The 14582-nt window shown below is 38.7% G+C and overlaps 2 protein-coding genes across 7 annotated transcripts in view; one reads left to right on the top strand and one right to left on the bottom strand.

Moving 5' to 3' along the window:
- nolo (ADAMTS-like no long nerve cord) overlaps positions 1 to 12231 on the top strand; it is a 258541-nt gene extending 246310 nt beyond the window's left edge. For 2 of the 5 annotated variants that reach the window (XM_012292449.2, XM_076535634.1), the window contains exons 10-24: positions 774 to 915; positions 1083 to 1176; positions 3511 to 3902; positions 5137 to 5266; positions 5744 to 5948; positions 6154 to 6464; positions 6543 to 6670; positions 6764 to 6931; positions 7042 to 7211; positions 7366 to 7461; positions 7576 to 8590; positions 8657 to 8739; positions 9051 to 9437; positions 9640 to 9793; positions 9885 to 12231. In XM_012292449.2, the coding sequence (XP_012147839.2) occupies positions 774 to 915; positions 1083 to 1176; positions 3511 to 3902; positions 5137 to 5266; positions 5744 to 5948; positions 6154 to 6464; positions 6543 to 6670; positions 6764 to 6931; positions 7042 to 7211; positions 7366 to 7461; positions 7576 to 8590; positions 8657 to 8739; positions 9051 to 9437; positions 9640 to 9793; positions 9885 to 9985 (3576 nt within the window). In that variant the 3' untranslated portion in view covers positions 9986 to 12231. Of the gene's footprint in view, positions 1 to 773; positions 916 to 1082; positions 1177 to 3510; positions 3903 to 5136; positions 5267 to 5743; positions 5949 to 6153; positions 6465 to 6542; positions 6671 to 6763; positions 6932 to 7041; positions 7212 to 7365; positions 7462 to 7575; positions 8591 to 8656; positions 8740 to 9050; positions 9438 to 9639; positions 9794 to 9851 lie in introns of all 5 variants that reach the window. The other 3 variants (XM_076535635.1, XM_076535636.1, XM_076535637.1) reach the window with 3 other exon arrangements.
- Positions 12232 to 12282: 51 nt separating this feature from the next.
- Positions 12283 to 14531, bottom strand: LOC100882305 (hydroxylysine kinase). 2 transcript variants are annotated; one of them, XM_012292456.2, is made up of 4 exons: positions 14379 to 14531; positions 13700 to 13892; positions 13243 to 13589; positions 12283 to 13098 (listed from the first exon to the last, which is right to left on the bottom strand). In XM_012292456.2, exons 3-4 carry the CDS (start codon positions 13574 to 13576, stop codon positions 12494 to 12496), a joined length of 939 nt encoding a protein of 312 aa, XP_012147846.2. In that variant the 5' UTR covers positions 13577 to 13589; positions 13700 to 13892; positions 14379 to 14531; the 3' UTR covers positions 12283 to 12493. The 2 variants fall into 2 exon arrangements, with proteins under 2 accessions (XP_012147846.2, XP_012147844.2); XM_012292454.2 differs by having other exon boundaries at positions 12283 to 13589; positions 14379 to 14529.
- Positions 14532 to 14582: the final 51 nt, after the last annotated feature.

The raw sequence follows: 14582 nt of genomic DNA, 5'->3' as shown, positions 1-14582 counted from the left end.
CACGTGTTTCATGTAAGGGTAACATTTATTTGCATCAAATAATTAGTTTAGGTTTAATCTATACGAAAATTATAATATAATAAACATTTATTTCAGAAATATGAAGTTATTTTTCTTACGATTTGAAGTATATCTAATAAAATTTAATGACATTAAAGGGCTATAAAATTACATTTATAGTATATCAATTTAAAGCTTAAAGTTTTACGAAGATATGTGAGTAAATTAATATTGTTGCTATAAAATGTTTCTAAATATAAAATAATTGTACACGCTTCTAAATTGACCATCGTTAGCTAACTGACCAGCCGCCATTTTGTGTCAACATTCTTGAAACGTTCACGTAATCATTTTAATGAAACTTTAAGCTTTAAATTGATGTATTATAAGCGCCAGTTTGTGGAATTTTTATGTCATACTTTTTTTGTATGTTTGCAAATCGATCATTGTTTGCTATGACAGTCAGCCATTTTGTGTAGAGAACATTTACAAACTTTGAGTTGTAAATCGATGCAAGTATTTTGGATTACTTGCCATTCTGACTTTAGTGTATTTCTGAATGACTATTACAAATGATAGCCATTTTGTAGTGAAAATATCAAACATTGTTTCCATAAAGGAAAGAGATGGAGAATTTATTGAAATAAATATAAGACAAGTTTGCCTTTACGTGAAATCACTCCAGAATTTCTCCGTTTAAAAATCAATGATTCGATGTAATATTTAAAAACGATTCGGAGTCAGAATTTATTTTTCTCCCGTATGATCGATAGTGTTCTGTGACCTGTGGTAGCGGAGTCAGAACGAGGACAATCGAGTGCAGGGACGCCGTTGGTTCCATCTCAAAGGATTGCGATCCAGCTGAACGACCGCACACCGAGCAGGAGTGCAAAACAAACATCCCCTGTCCAATATGTAAGTTTTATAAGTTACATTCCCATGCACCGGTCGTTGTTATTCGAGCCTGGCACCGATTCAGCACTAGAAAGCTGTTGTTCGATTTCTCGCGTGCGAGGCGAAACGATGGCCGACGCGTATATCGAACAGGATCCTGTGGCCAAGGAGAGAAAATTTTCTTTCAGATGGAGAGGAAATGACGCAGCCGTTGATGCAGCCGTATCCTCCTCCTCCCATGTCGGCGAAATTGATCGACCAACCGATACCCTCGGAATCCACGTGAGTACTTTGGAAAAAAAATTGATAAACGCACTCACACACGCGACACACTAAATCGGTTATAGATGTTCCGTACTACGTGATTTACACACGAACGTGTCGTAGAGCTTCTCGTTGCACCCTTACCCCCTTTAACGAAATAACAAAACTAGATAGAAAATGTTTCGTCTTAAGAGCATTCATTTCTTGACGTCAATTGGTCTGTCCCGACAGATATACGATCTACTTTGCCTGTGGCTGGTTGTATCTGAGGTATCCCATTACTGTGTCTCTTTCTACTCTCTATCACTTTAACTCTTCTACTCTCTCTATCTTCCCTTTATTTTTCTTCTTCTTCCCTGTCTCGTTCTAGTTTCTCTTATTCTCTTCTTTACTTCTTTCTTGCTCTATCTTAACAACCTCCGCGACCCATCTAATGCTGCTCCCAAGAGCTACCAACGTTTCTTGCTTTAGGACACAGCACACCAACGTTTATCCTTCTTCCATGCTGAATTTTTCTCTGACTTCCATTTCGTTGACCACCGTTTCTCTCTCTCTTGCTCTTGATAACCGTGTGTGCCCGTTTCCAAGATTCCTCGCATGCTCTTCTTAATCACCGAGAAGTTCAACGACTTTTTTTTTCTTTTTTCTGCGAGTTTTACAACCATTTGATCTCGTCCATTAGCGTCGAATAAATAGGACGCTTCGTGTTTAGGGACCTCATTACTTTCGCGTGTTGTCAAAATTAAATACAATATGTTGGCAAAGAAAAGGGACATTAGGCTTTCATTAGGTCGCCATCTTGTCGAGCACTTTCATGCATACTGATTGTGTCCATGCTTATGACCATTCAGTACCACGAATTTTATTACTATGTATTATCAAAACTATCACAAGGATTATCTGTATTACCATGTGTACTACTTGTTCGAACTTAGTACGTCTCGAAGCTATCACTCACTAAAATTATCACACATCGTCACACGCCAAAATTGTCACATGTCGAAACTATCACATCTCGAAATGACTACAAACAGAAGTTACCACGTATCGAAGCAATTAGCATGTCCAAAAATTTTTCGCTACTCCAGCATGAAATCATGCATTTTTGCATTCGTTTGAACACAAAATGAAATTTATGTTTTTTTCATGGTAAACGCGATCACAGTACAATTTTCTACTGACGTTTCCCCACCCGAATATCTTTTTCACTTAAATTCCACAAGCTTAATCTTCCCACTTTTTTACAAAGTTTTATCCTGCCTCTTGCTACTAATACAATTTACGGAAATTAAAAGATTTACCATGTTATTTAATTAGCGCATAATACGAATGCCGTAGAACAGGCGTAGAATTACGACGATGATACTGCGTAGAGTATCATCCTCTTTCCACGATGTCTTCCTTTTTGGTTCTGTTTTATTCCGTTTTTATCCCCGTAGGCTCAGCATGAATAATTTAGAGAAAAGCATAAAACTATCCTTTCACTCTCTCGCTAGCTCGTGAGAGGAGTTCCTCACAATTTTCGGATACGTTATGAATAAAAGTATAGAAAAAAAGAAGGTGAACTTTATTCGTGCGGAAAAATCGAAAATTATTGTGAGCGTGTAACGTACGAGCTGTGTTCACAATTTAATCGAACCGGAACGCGCACAATCGAAATAGATCAAAGCGACCCGTTAGATGAAAGTCAATTGAAAACGTTGTCAGCAAGAAAGTCATTGATGGTTGAACAAGTATAGACACTCGTGAATAAGCTTCAATGGGTCCGATTGGATCGCGTTGAATAAACGAGAAGAGATAAATGAAACGTACGGTTTTACTCGATATCCATTATACTTTTGCGACGTTACTTCTGTTTCTGGTTACAAAAATTTTTGGTTAGTAAAATTGATATTAAGTTCATAAACAATTGGAAGTTATTATCTAACTATTATCTAACTATTATGTAATTATTATCTAATTGACAAAATAAAAGAATACTAGACTTAAACCGAATTAACGATTTCGACATAGTGACAGAATTGACACACTTATTTGATCAAAAATGAAACACGTGAAACACTAATATATAATTGGACATGAAAGATAGAAGCTTTTACTTGTTAGATGTACTTCTTTGTTACCTTTAAAAAGAACAGCTCTTTCAAAAAAAGAACAGTCGATTTTACCTAAACTAGGTCTAGAGTCATTTGAACCAGTACTCCATCTTTTTCCATTCCTTTCTGCAAATGGCTGCGAATTGGTCACACTAACGACACAAAAGAAGTATCCTAGAGAACCCAAAACCGCGAGTCACCCATAAAAAAGCAGTCATTTCAACCCGAACGAATCATCGAACAAACGACCCTTCAGGTTCATCGCAGAGGAATGGTCACCGTGCAGCGTCTCCTGCGGCGAAGGCATCAGACGGCGAGAAGTCCGTTGTAAAATATTCCTCGAATTCAGTCGAACCATCGCTGATCTACCAGATCGACAATGCTCGGGACCAAAGCCTATTGAGACGGAGAAGTGCGTGATGGGACCTTGCAGCGTTATAGAGAACAGTTTAACTTATGGCATCGACACAGTGGGCGACAGCGGATACGCCGAACCCAGCTTGACGGACACCTACAGATCCTCCGCGGGTAGCTCCAGCGGAAGTGGCTACGATGCTGGAATTAAGGTGGCTCCAGGAAGCGATGTGCAAACCACCTTCTCATGGAAGGAGGCTGGGTATACACCCTGCAGTGCTACTTGCTTGGGAGGTGAGTTTTATATTTGCTAATGTAGGTTTAATGTGGACAGTGGGGGGGGGGGGGGGGGGATGAATAGTGGAGTATTTAACGAGCTACCTAGGTTTCAAACTTTTGAACTTTGCAATTTTTTTTTTTCAAGTTTTTCACAAACTCCTCAAATTCCTACATTCCCAGTTTCACGTGTATACAAATCCACATATCCTTAAATCTCTACGTCCCTAAATTGCATCTTCAAATTCTTGTATGCTCTTCATATATCCCGAATCTCCACAGTCTCAAGCACTTATATCTCCAAATTCGTACATCAGCAAATCTTACACCTCCTACGTCCTCACATCTCCCAAGTCCCCAGATTACCAAATTTTTCTTAAAAACGCCTACTAAGCCCAATACCGCCTACGAAGCCCACTAGCAGCAAGTTTCACGCGAACAGAAGTTAGACCTAATAATTGAATGCTTCCTGACGACGAAAATGAAACGCGTGTTAAAGCGAACAGGCGGTTGTATTGTAAAGGGTGTTTTGTGAATTGGCCCGGTTAAAACTGGCACAAGACTGAGATGCTTGAAATTTCACGGAGGCAACACACGATGGAAATTGAATGCAAATTCGTGAGAGGAAACGGGGAACTCCACGAAAGTGACGCGTTCCGTGTTCGAAGCTCGAGCGAACATGTTGAAGTGACTGCCTTGTTTAAAAAAGCTTGGATCGGAATAATAATTGAACACCGATGAATCGTTTAATAAAATTGTATTATCTAACCGAAGCCGTGTTCCGTAAATACTGTATTCAGTCGACGCTAATCAGCCGCAAACATAAGTCAGAGAATTATCGGTGATCAGATCAGAAGGGATTAACGGAACGAATCTAGCTTCGTTCCACATAGAACGCTTAATTAGCCGGGATAATTCAACCCGATTGTACAATTAACGGTGCTCGGCGACGAGTTACAGCCGATTGAATTGCATCCAGCTACTAGATTAAAGTCGTATGAATCGCGTCGACTTATGCAAACGTAATCGTTTTGATCGAGACATATGTTCTGATTCTATCGATTAGAATCATTATCCTATTATACTGGAAAGCTAATCATGGTTCTGTATTGTACCGATATATATAACAGAAGTTTTGCACTCAGCAGCATGTGTAGATATCAAAAATCTAGTGTATTCTAGGTTATCACAATAGTTCTCATAAGTGGATAAAATCAAGGTTTGCGTTATTGAATGATTATGTCTGTTTCAGGTGTTCAAGAATTGATAATAAATTGCGTGCGAGACGACAGCGGCAAAACCGTGATGCCTTTTCTCTGCAGCTCCGACACGAAACCGGAAGCCAGGATAAGAGTCTGCAACGACCATCCTTGCCCACCTAGGTATCCTACATCAAGAATTTCTACACTTTAAACCATTCAAGCTAATGCAAGCTGATGTCTGAAGCTTCACTTTATCACTCTTATCAAGTTCCTTCCTCTTTTAGTTATTTTTATAACAAATTTAGTCACAGAAATGATATAGTTTCCTACATTATTCACATAGGCCTAACATGTCTCCTACATCACATAATTACATCACATGTTCCTCGTTCACATAAGCCCATTCTAATTTCATACATGTCTCTTGTAAACGTTTCTTATCCACCTAACCCAGGCTTGACCCCACTTTGCTGTCTTCTAATTTGCTTAATCCTATCCTAATCCATAGGTTCCCTTTGCATATGCCTTTCATCCTAATGCCATACACTTCGTTCTGTCTTCTGTACGCATCCTTTCCTAACCCAGATCTAATTTAACCATACCATACGTTATGCTGAGCACATACACGTAATATTCAATCATTGCGATCCGTTTCAGATGGAATTTCAGTGAATTTTCCTCGTGTATGAGTCCATGTGGAATCGGCATACAAACACGTGACATCGCCTGCATACATGAAGTGACACGGGGTACACGTAAGACTGTGCCCAATAACATGTGTCCACAGCCTCCACCGGCGGATAGACAGTACTGCAACGTATTAGACTGCCCGGTCAAATGGAGTACCGGTGAATGGGGCAAGGTAATTTCGATTCTATTCAATTAAACCGTGCGATTCGCTCTATCGACACCTGATTCTACGGTTATTGCAATTAACTTGGCTCCACGTTAATTGAATTAAGAAGATTTAGGGCGTTAGAAGATTTACTGTCGTTATTACGTGACCTCGAGAAGTCGTGCCGTAATCAAATTGAATCGATATTAATGAAAAAGGATGTCCTTTTCAGTGCTCGAAAACCTGTGGAGGAGGCGTGAAGAAGCGTAAAGTGACCTGCGAGCAAATAATGGCACAGGGACGCAAACAAAGTCGAGAGGACCGTGAATGCCCGTCGCTGAGACCTTCTTCGGAGAAGCCGTGCAACACCATACCGTGCCACGACATGGACGCTAGCTCCCTGCCGATTATTTCCAGCCAAAACACCACCTACAATCAGACGGACCTGAACGCGAAAGTGGATCTGAAAATAGGAGGCATTGCTAAAGTGTTCCAAGGCACATCCTCCGTTAAGATACGTTGTCCCGTCAAGAAATTCGACAAGTGAGTCTTTGTTTTTCCGGGAAATTGAAACAGTAAAATTTTACCGATGTTAATAAATTTTATGGAAAATGATTTCAGAGCGCAGATCATATGGACCAAAGACAAGAGAGAATTGAGGAAATCGAGGAAGTATAAGATCACCAGGAAGGGGGCTTTGAAGATAAACGACATAACATCGTCGGACTCTGGCTTCTATGCGTGCATAGGTAAATTAGATGAACCGAAGAAATATCAGTAAGGATTGACTTGATATGGAGGATCAAGTTAATTTTGGAATTAACGGAATTTGTATTTTGCAGCAGGAAACTCGCACGCGGAAACGCAGCTGATAGTGAAATTTCATTCCAAGGAACAAATTAGCAGCGAGGAATATCTACGACTGAGCAATTCCGTCCACCGACAACGAAACGCGAACTTAGACTCAGCGCCAGCTAACTCAGGCGAGAATCTGTACACCGACCGTGCAGGTATAAAAATAATCACCTTAGAAGATCTAAATACGAAAACACACACTGTACTAGGGTAGCACAAATCACGAATGTGATAGATTAATTAAGATACTGAATGAATGTTCTAGCAGCCGCTTACGGAAACCGATTTGTTCCCATCGACAGCGAGGATCTGAGTCACGAAAGAGCGTACCCCAGCAAAACGACGAAGAAACCGAATCAGAAGAAGCAGAGACTCAACCCGACACCCGATCCGGCAATGATACAAAGAGAACACACTGTCACGTCCCTTAATCAGGTAAGGTTACGTCCATGTTTTAAGTTTCACCTCTGTCAAATTAACAACTCGAACTCTGTATGCAAACGCATGAGAAACTAATTATCTATGACTCTTTACTTTCTTGCTTGCGTGGACTTTTACGGTGATGGATTTTTTGGTTTTAATATATCAGCCAGGATACCACGAATCTGTAGAATCTACTGCACCGTCGAGCTCAGGTGCCGCTACTCTAGTACCGCACTTGACTTATTTTATATCGACTTTAAAGGTGAGAGCTGATCAACGGTACAATCGGAATTAACCGCTAATTTCTTCTTCGTCTAAAATAAAAATTGTAAATTAAATGCAGGTCTAATTGATTTCTTTATATCTTTTGCAACAGGAATACTGGCCTTTCCAGAACGAAGGCTCTGCCGAAAAGTCCCATAGGACAGCCCCGGTGTCATTCATAGACGACGTGAGGAAGGAAATCCTCGCGACGAAGCACTCCATACCTGACAAGGGTTCCGACTTCAGGTACCAGAATGTCGAAGAAAATTTGGATACCTTGTATCGCAACACCGCCATTCCGGACGAAACGTTCGGACCCGACGAGGAAAGGATATTCATCGATGTTGATCCCTACGACTTAGACGAGTCCTTGTTTGGACTGCAGCACAGTGATCCAGTGAAGCTCACCCCTGTTCTAAACGTGACGACCATGAAGCCTAACGTCGATTACGTGGAGGAATCGTTGAAAAATGTGAAGAGGCAATGGTCAGAGAGGTCTGAGTCTAAGAACCACTGGAGCTCCACTAAAAATCAAAATAAGGAAGCAACTACCTCGGACAACATCGGTTTAGAGGTTTATTATATTCCCGAATCAAGTACCAAGCACAACCCGGTGAAATCCAGAGGAAATTCTGCTGAAAATCGAGACAGCGATCGAAGAAATGATAATTCTGAAATCGAGGATGTTCGCTCGACGATGTCGCTGAAGGATATAGACGCGTCTTCAAAAGAATCGAACACTGGAAATGACAAAATGGAGTTGTTGAATAGAACAGAAGAGTACGAGGAGATGTTTGAAGAGGAGATGAAGAAACGGCGGGTTTACGTTGAGAACGACACGGTCGATGATGGTACCACTCGAGCACCGACCACCAGAGATCTTGAGGAAGATCTCATCGACTTGGCGTTGACGGAAGATCGAGGATTCGCGGAGATGGAGAAGAACGTTAGAAATCTATCACAGAATCAGGGAGATCGACACAATTCGTCCAAAGAAACGACTGATTTTCAAGAACGCTCTACTAGCGAAGAGACGAATAAAACAAGATCGTTGGATTTTACGAATAGTACTCTCAGTGGATCTAATGTTACTATTGATTCTACAATTACGTCTTTTACTATCTTAGGTAAGAAAGATTTATTGGAACATTATCGAGTTTATACTGTCAATTAAATGTATTTAACTTGTTCAGATACTACGGAGGATCTCGTTTTTGAATGGGTGACAACGGATTGGTCGAAGTGCTCTCAAACTTGCGGAGGCAGTGGATTTCAGGTAAATTTACAAATATGTGAAAATATCGTCCCTCGGTTTCTTTGTATTCCCTTCTACGCGACAGACAATTTATTATTTCATAAGACCTCGTGGTTTTATTTAAAGAAATCATAAAATGTTAATGACATCGTAATAAGAGTCCATATTAATGAAAACCCCTTACGTCTATATATTTAATATGCATGGATGTAAGGCGGGTCACCATACGTAAGGAGTAAACTATGCAGTAACCATACAATATCACGCGACCGAATAAATCGAGGGACCAATATATATTACAGTCTTTATAATTAATAAATTTGTTTGAAAAGATGCGAGGAGCTCAATGCACAGTACGTGCATCGAAACCAGCTGGAAATACAACTCGCACACCACCGAGGACTGTAATAGGAGCAACTTTGTGTATAGACGCGGGTCATCCAGTGCCTCAGAAAGTGAGACCCTGTGGTTTCGGTAAATGTCCTCAATGGCACACAACTGAGTGGACCCCGTGTGAAACGTCCAGGTGCTTCAATTGGAAGACAGCGATGCAAAGACGCGACGTTACCTGTCGTTTGGTCGAGGACACCGAGAATGGACAGCAAAACATCACATTGATTGACCCGAATAAATGTGACGACACAATTAGACCCCTGCAGAGACAGGAATGTTACAATGATGCCTGCAAAGGCGTCTGGAGAGTTGGCGAATGGTCTGAGGTATATGTATATTTTAGTATAAGGCTTTCATAAAGCTGGTATTTTATAAAACTTAATAGAACTCATTGTACGAACTGTGCTTGACTGTACAAATATTTCTTGATGTAAAATGACTAGGCGTAAATTATAGTAGTAATATTAAATTATTGGTTTTTATGATTCTCTTTGACTACTAATCTGGAAAAGCTGTTTGTTTGTGTAGTGTACAGCAGCTTGCGAGGAAGACGGAATTAAATACAGGATCCTGCAGTGCGTCTGGTACGGAACGAAGAAGCCAGCTGGAAACGCGTGCAGAGATATTCCGCGACCTCCGGTGATGAAAACGTGCAGGGGTCCTCCGTGTCTTCAAACGCCCGGTAAGAATTTACCTACAAAGACAGAATCATAATGAATTTATACACGATGAAATTTTAGAACAATGCTGCTGAAAGATTGCTGTTCTTGCAGACGACTGTAAGGACCACTCGCAATTGTGCGGCAGGGTAAAGACGATGAACATGTGCAGGGTACCCCTTTATCAAAAGCAGTGCTGTCAATCGTGTCACTAGACGCTAGAAGAAATCGATAGAAATTGTTGATAAACAGAAATGAAAGAAGTTAGGTAGAAATTGATACGAAGTGCGTGCAAAAAGTAACGGATCGAAGGTTACCTTCGCAATGTTTGTTGAAATGCTCGCTGATACGCTTGTCTGTTGATATAATATAACAGCAAATAAAGAAGACCGAGATAAATCTCGCATGGAGCGTCGGAGCCTTCGAACACGTTCAGGTGCTCTATAACAGAAGACAATGTAAAGAAAATGTATTGAAGAAACTATATCGACCAAATTACTTCAGCTGGTAATTGTTTCCCGATTCTGTCTTTGTGCCCTCGAACAAACGTGTTCGCATCCGGATTCTCCTTGACCCAATAAAGAATCCGATTCCTAATTGTGTGCTAATTAAAGCTATAATTTTCGAACGTGTGTAAAAGTGTAGTTTGGCACAGCTCCTAATTGCGCACGCTCACACCCCATGGAAGAGAACGAGGGAATATCCCGGCATTCGTCCAAAAAAGTTGAGAAATTATATTGTTGAAGTTCAATGAAAATGAAATAGGAAAAGGTTTCGGTTGTTGCATGTCGAATGAGCGATTTTCAAACTATGTACCTTTATGAAAACATTGCAGAACACCACTTATTTTACTAAGCTTTTGAAGCTTAAAATTTAATAAAAATGACACCATGAAACTGTTCATAACTTTCTACTTCAATCAAGTCATTGGATAACGAATATTTACGAAAAATGAATTAATGAATAAAATACAGTATTAATAAATCGATCATTTGAATGGCAACAACTTAATTAATGGTATCCTGAAAGGATGTACGCGGCGTATGTAAACGTTGGTGTTTCGAAAGATGAGCATTAAAGCTGTTCAAATTTTAGATGGAAATGTTACGAATAGAGAGAAAGAGATGAACGGAACAGTACATGTCGATCACACTGTTCAAAGGCGGCACAAAAAATTCATTCTCGAGGCTTTATTTTTTTACGTACATCCCTTGTGAACGACACACTTTCAAACTCTCTCAGTTGATTTTCGAAAAACGTGCAAGATCATTTATCGAAGACTGAAACATTACATTAATTTCTCTTTCGTATGTAAGATTCGTCGTTTCTGATCGCACTCCCAATTCTTGTTACGTCCTAAAGAGTTTTCACAAACATTCCACCTGTACCGTTTCGTATGTTACACACGTTCTGTTACGTTTTCACAGGAGTATATATTTGTATTTATTGCGACGTGTTACCTGTTTTATGTTCGACGATACGCGATATAATAAATTATTAACGGAAAGATGTTTAGTTAACAAATGATAAAAGTATAAAAGTTACTAACAACATGTAAGTTATAAATGAATTATTATGCGCCTATAAGCGCCTCGTCGGGCGAACGTAAGCCAATAGATTCTAAGCAATAAAGTATATAAGTATTGTAATATACTATTTTGTTAATAACCTCTGGCGAAAATTCGTTAACACGACGCTGCCATTGTTAATCGAAATGGCTCAAGAAAATTCATTTGTTGTGCCTCTGATCATGCGATCGGTATTTAATTTCTAACCAATCGAGATTATTTGATTCGTCAACTATAATTTTACGTGTATCGTGTAAAAATGTTTCAAGAAAATACGATCGATTTCTTACGTAATATATAAAATATTAATCATTCCTTTTCACGTTTATTTTAACAAGGTACTGTGAACAGATTTTCGCTATCAACGAATTTGCCTCAACACAGCTAGACAGTTTGCCAAAAACGAACTGACGTGAATGAAAATGAAATATAAATAAATTAGTATATTATTGAAATCGAGAAAAGAAATATATATATATATATTACAAGCTACGTAAGTTATATGAAAGCACACGCGGATAAAAATGACTTTCACCACCTTAAACACAGGTATGAATGTATTATGCAGGATCGAAATGTATATCGTCTTACGGCAATATTTGTAAACAAAATTCTATATGTTATATATTTCGATAAGTGTTTGGTTAGCATTTAAGCCCATGATGATTGTTATTCGATCCAACTAATATACATTTCTTTGATGTCGTCTACCAATTACCTACACGCAATTTCCCGCGAATTGATTTCTTGATACCTGCATTTTTGTATATACCACGATCTAGCTATGTAAAGTGACTCCACACTATTATATGAAGAGCATTATTGTTCATTATATCTATGTAAATATGTAACTGCCTAAAAATACGAATAAAACCAGAGGATATATCACTGCACAGTACCTCAATTCATTTGTCTTAGGTATTCTCAACATTACATCAGACAACTACAATAAAATCTACATTTATTAGCGCAATTAATTGACAATAAGTATTAGCATTGACATTAGACTGATTGACGCATGTGACAATTTGAATTCTCACCATCATCAACCTAATAATTGACCTATTCAGCTAAAGTTTCTATATATTAACCTAATAATTGACCTAAAGTCGCTACAAAAATTCCACAGATTACATTGAAGTTCTACGTTTATCTTTAATCCAACAATCCCCAATCTCGAAGTACCTCATTCTGACTAAGTGACCACAATTTTTTCAACAAAGACCATCCCGATTTCTGCGTGTATAGCAAATACTCATTTTGTGGATCGTGATGATGGGAATAAGCACCCATGACCAGACTCTGGCAAAGCCGGGTGCATACGGTGATCTTTAGAATTTCCTTTTCAAGATTCGTTAGTTTTCTAACATCTTGATAACCTTCCACGACGTATTTACCCATCATCACATCGCCAGCTTGCAGAATCATGTAACATAGCGTGATAGCTAGCTCGAAGATCAGACAAGTTATATGTGAATCCCCGAAATCTATCACGGCGGCTATCTCTCTGCCGTTCGAGCTGACCACGATATTCTGCTCGTTGAGGTCGCCGTGTATAATCCCCTGTTCAAGTTGCGATGTCACCTGAAGCACCTCTTCCTCGAAAACAGATATCACCTCGTGTGCCAAGTCTCTTTCTAGGGTGTTTTTCACAGCGTAAGTGAATTGCCGCAATTTTGGTACTGAAGCTAACATCCATAATGTCTTGTGGCTGGTATAAGCAGGATGGGAGAATCCCATGAGAACGTTGTCCAACCTGGCTGTAAAATTACCAACGTTTCGTAGCAATTCGCTAGTAATAGGCACCTTATTCAACATTTCACCAGGTTGATAAACGAGCAGTCTAATGGCGTAACTATCCGTCCTGGTATCGACGTTCAACTGCACTAGAGAATAATATGAACCTTTCAGAGTTTTAATCGGTGAAGGACAATTAATGTTCCGATGATTCAAATAGATCAGCATCTCTGTCTGTGCCTCGATCACGTGACCCTTTCTCGAATCCAAAGAATTTATGATTTTCAGAACGTAACCGTGCTTGCTTATGAGCTTTATGTAAGGATTCCTGTGAGATTCCTGACAGATCACATGATAATTTCTGTCGTCGTATGCGTTTAACTCGGTTACGCTCGATGCTTTCAGTCCGTAATGCTGTTCCAATAACTCTAATGCGATTTGTTTGTTAGTTGGCGGGCGAATTATTTGCCCCGGCATCAGCACTGCGTTCTTATCCTCCATTTCCGGTTTATTACTAAAAACGACACAAATGCACACCACGTTAATATATTTTATATTTTTTTCTTTATATTTCATACTTACAAATTATTAAACAAATTATTAAATTTACAAATTATAACTTACTTGTTTCAAAAATAAGAACACTACACGATGCATACACGAACGAAACAGTTAAGGAAGTGAATTATACGTTCATATACGCAATAGTTGACGCTCAATCAATTCCACTGTAGGGCGACAATGTACAATAATTGATATTTATGTTGCTCGAGATTGTGCTCTCTTTATATTCCATGTGTACATATAGATATTGATTCTGTAAGATAATAATTCATTTCTTATCGGAATGATAAGAGTAACGAACAAAAGATTTATTCTTACTATGTTAGAATAATAATTATTAAAATTTTTATTATACGCTTTATGGCACGCAAAAAGAGCATCGGAATTTTCAGTATTTTTAGTATTAGACATTCAAATTACGCACATTACCGAATTATTAATTTTAAATTATCTCACCACACATAAAAGTAATACATGTTTAGATTATTTGCAAAATACTTTATTTCAATTTCTATTTATTTATTTATTGAATCAAGCAAATGAAATTTACAAAATACTACTCTAAGGTTCTTCTGTAATATTCATAAATTCGAATTGAAATTTAAAATTCCCGCAGCACCTAATTTTGTAAAATATCATTATTTATTAAATTGTTATTGAACTTGCGAATTCATTATAACACAAAGTAATATAGCGTATTAAGCACTAAATATAAATAACCTTTGATAATGACACTTACACAAATCGTCGTATTCATGAAAATTGAACTACTAACACATTTTACGAATTTTAAAAGGGGCCGAACAATTTGTTTACCAAGCTTTGTCATTAATTACATAGTTCTAGACGCGAAATATGCGTATGAAATTACAACCAGAGGTTATTTTTAATAAACCAATAAAATTAATGAACAAAGAATAGCCTACAGTGCTGCATCTAGACA

This window comes from Megachile rotundata, chromosome 9 (genome assembly GCF_050947335.1).
Source record: "Megachile rotundata isolate GNS110a chromosome 9, iyMegRotu1, whole genome shotgun sequence".
Taxonomy (NCBI): domain Eukaryota; kingdom Metazoa; phylum Arthropoda; class Insecta; order Hymenoptera; family Megachilidae; genus Megachile; species Megachile rotundata.
The sequence above is the reverse complement of the archived record's forward strand: the minus strand, read 5'-3'. Positions and strand labels throughout refer to the sequence as shown.

Bases quoted from the DNA above. Each gene is read 5' to 3' on its own strand.
- LOC100882305 (XM_012292454.2), bottom strand. From the start codon at position 13,576: ATGGAGGATAAGAACGCAGTGCTGATGCCGGGGCAAATAATTCGCCCG.